The sequence below is a fragment of the Cupressus sempervirens genome, chromosome 11 (assembly GCF_028749045.1).
Source record: "Cupressus sempervirens isolate cs-2001-9-10 chromosome 11, ASM2874904v1, whole genome shotgun sequence".
NCBI lineage: Eukaryota > Viridiplantae > Streptophyta > Pinopsida > Cupressales > Cupressaceae > Cupressus > Cupressus sempervirens.
The window spans coordinates 505,278,866-505,282,304 of record NC_143128.1 but is presented as its reverse complement, the minus strand read 5'-3'; the positions used below and the strand labels follow the sequence as shown (position 1 = coordinate 505,282,304).

Below are 3,439 nucleotides of genomic sequence, written 5' to 3'. Positions count from 1 at the left end.
GTAATATAAAATTAAATTTTATATGATCTTTTTACCATGCAATAAATATTAAAGGTACCCATCCAATATATTGGCTTACAACAATGAAAAATATATAAATGATAAAGCTTTGATAAGTCCCCTATTCTTTTAACCATGCCTATTTTTCGTAAATGTCGATTAAGCTAAGTTTGAATTAACAGTATGTGCTTTTATAATGAAATGAACTCAAAATAATATGAATTATTTCATTTCCTGATGCGATGAGGTTTGAAGGAACTTACTTCCTTCTCAACAAGGCTGCAAAATTTATTGGATTACAATGCTGAACAGACTCATAGGAACCTGCCCTGAACTTCAAATTTGGAATTTTTCGAACAAAATTTAGATAAAGCAATTCAAATATCCTTAATTGCCTAGCCAAGTTAATCGATCCAAAAATATTTCATCAAAAATCCACTTCCGACGGTGGAATAACTGGCAATTGACAAATTCCATCACTGTATTACAAACAGAAAGACCGTTTCATCAAATTTTCTACCCAATTCCCAGCGAACAGTGAGCTCGTTTCGTCAAAACGACTTACAACGGAGAAATAACCAGAAATTTACAGTTCCATTGCAGCAAAGATCATTTCACCAAATAATATTCCAACGGGGAAATAATCCGCAATTCACAATTTCATTGCAGTTAACAGCCTACCAGCGTGATTTGAAAGCGTTCCAATTACATCTCAAATCAAAACAGAAACTACTTCAGTCAAAAGGATGCTACAACTGCTTTATTGATCATATATTACAGGGAAAAGTTCTAACATTTAACAGAGATGTACAAGTAGTCAGAAGAGCGGCCATTATCCTCTACCAAAAGGGTGGTGTTAAAGAACACCATTCAATTTCTACACTTCCTGCAAATTTTCAAGCAAAAAGAGAGAAACCAAGCTCTCTCATTAAGCCGCCTTCTTCACCTTCTTGGCAGGTGGAGCCTTACCAGCAGGCTTAGACTTTGCAGGACTCTTCTTCACGGACTTGATGGATTTAGGCTTCTTCGCCATCATAGGCTTCGCCGCAGCAGTTTTCTTTGCAGGAGCTGGCCTCTTCGCAGCAGCTTTCTTCGCCGGGGCGGCAGGCTTTGCTGCAGCAGGAGCAGCAGGGGCCTTGGCGACCTTCTTAACAGCCTTTTTAGCCGCTGGCTTTGCAGGCTTTGAGGCAGATTTGGCCTTTGAGGCCGTTTTCGCCCCACGCTTTGCAGCCTTCTTTACGATCTTCTTCTTCGTCGCCGCCTTCTCAGAAAGCTTGAATGAGCCCTTCACCTTGACAAGCTTTCCACTCATAACAAGCTTCTTGATCTGTACAGCCAGCATCTTCTTGTAATTCGGGGGAAGCACGGCCTTGTGCTTCTCCTCCATGAATTTCGCAATTGCGCGGGGGCTCGACCCTCCCTTCTCCTTTAGGGCAGAAATCGCCTCCTTGATCATCTGGAACACAACACAGAGCAATATCTTTAAGCTTAGAAACCAAATATCAAGCACATCCGCAAATTGTCAAATGTGAGGATCTCGAATCAAAATTTACCAAATTGTAAAACAAAATCTTTGAATTTAAAAACCAAAGATCTCAACACAAGCCCGCAACTTGTCAAATCTGAGAACCTTGAATCAAAATTTACCGAATTGTAAAGAATGTGAAGAGATCTGCTAAAATTGGAAACCCTACCTGAAAATAAGGGGGATGAGCAGGGGTTGCCTTGGGAGCCCGCGGCTTCTTTTCCTTTGCTGGCTTCGCCTTCTTCTCCTTCACCTCAGTTTTAGCAGGGGCTGTCTCAGCCGCTGGAGAAACTTCAGCGGCTGCGGGAACAACTTCTTCCGGTGTATTCACCTGAGCATCAGTGGAAGCCATTGCTGTAGATCTGTAATGCAATCGAGCGAGAAAATCTTAGCTGAATTGTTGAGCCACACAATTGAGAATGATAAATACAGGGGGAGGCGAAGGCTTCAAGTAGTGAGAGGGCCGTATGTCCCCTTGCCAATGGAGAATCCCTATTGGACAGAACACCGCACACACGGATTCATCTGACTATTTTTTTAATTCCCACCCGTTGGATTGAGTCCTATCGACGGCCCACGGTGACGCACTAAAATTAATCCTTGTCGGCGGCTTCTTGTTACATTCTCTACTATGTACAAAGCTTTGTTTCTTGTATTCAGGTGTGTTTTCCTCCTCTGCCTTTTTCAATGGATCTCACTCATTTCTCCATTGTTTTTAATGAAACTGGGTTTATTTTAAAGAGTGGGAAATAAGCTCTCAAATGAGTGTGGTGTTGTTGAGCTTCGTTGGGTACATTGAACAATGAAGAGGACCAAAGTTTGACATATGAGAGAGGCTCAAATACATTTTGAGTGAAAGATTTGATAGAATTTCTATTTAATTTGTTTAAAATATGTTTATGTTTATTCTTAATAAATTATTACATTTGTATTGTCAAATTTCAATACATAAAATATAGTCGTTATTAAATGTTTTTGTGTATTATAATTTGGATCATAGTGTTTTGAAAGAAATAACACTGAAAAAGTTAAACATGATTTAAGCTATTGATCATTCATTCTAATTGATATATGGTTCTTGTTCATTTCTTTATTGTTTTCTATCAAACTAGTTATGGTTCAAAGAGGGGGAGACTAGCTATGGCAAAAGCATAATTTTGTTGAACTTCGTTGGGTACAAAGGGGAACGAAGAGCACCAAAATTTTGACATATGAGAGATGCCCAAACGCATTTTGATTGAGTAATTTTATTGTACTTCTATCTAGTTTGCTTGAGATATATCAAGTTTTCTCTTTATAAACAATTATATCTATATTATCACATTATGAGGTTGGTAATTATATTTTTTTGTTATGTCATCATTTGGATCTCACTTTGAAAGAAATAACATTCAAAAACTTGAACACGATTAGGTCATCCATTCTTATTGATATAATGAAAGAAAAAGGAGGATATGTACATGACATATTCAAATGTATCTTTAAATTTTTCATTTATGATATATTCAAATAGACATTTGTATTTTGGCTATAGGTAATGTGTCCAAGAATAATCTTCTGATATAATATATATTTTTTATCTTCTTTATTTTTGAATTCTTTTATAGATACATAAAATCTAAATACTGCTTCAGTTTTCTATAAAAGATCTTAATGTCTTATACATTTAAATATATGTTTTCTCTCTTTAATATTGCTTATTATAAGAAGCAAAGACATTGAATCTAACAACTAAAGTTGATTATATAAACATGTCATTATCAGTAGTTCTACGGAATTACAAGAAGTTTAACATTGTTAGGTGTGAAACACATGTGACACATATATGCAAAGCAAATAATGTTATTTTCTTTGAGTTGAATTTTCAAGATGTTTTATTACTACTTTGTTTGCACTTGATTTATAACATTTAGC

The 3,439-nt window shown here is 36.5% G+C and overlaps 1 protein-coding gene across 1 annotated transcript; it reads right to left on the bottom strand.

Moving 5' to 3' along the window:
* Window positions 1–733: 733 nt before the first annotated feature.
* LOC149530584 (uncharacterized) lies at window positions 734–1,946 on the bottom strand. The gene is made up of 2 exons (XM_089811366.1): window positions 1,695–1,946; window positions 734–1,456 (listed from the first exon to the last, which is right to left on the bottom strand). Exons 1-2 carry the CDS (start codon window positions 1,875–1,877, stop codon window positions 929–931), a joined length of 711 nt encoding a protein of 236 aa, XP_089667492.1. The 5' UTR covers window positions 1,878–1,946; the 3' UTR covers window positions 734–928.
* Between the last annotated feature and the right edge of the window lie 1,493 nt (window positions 1,947–3,439).

What these genes read in the sequence shown, in the direction of transcription:
- LOC149530584 (XM_089811366.1), bottom strand. Translation starts at nt 1,877, where the DNA reads ATGGCTTCCACTGATGCTCAGGTGAATACACCGGAAGAAGTTGTTCCC. An exon ending in CTCATCCCCCTTATTTTCAG is followed by an intron (nt 1,457 to 1,694) that starts GTAGGGTTTCCA and finishes GTTGTGTTCCAG; the next exon opens with ATGATCAAGGAGGCGATTTC.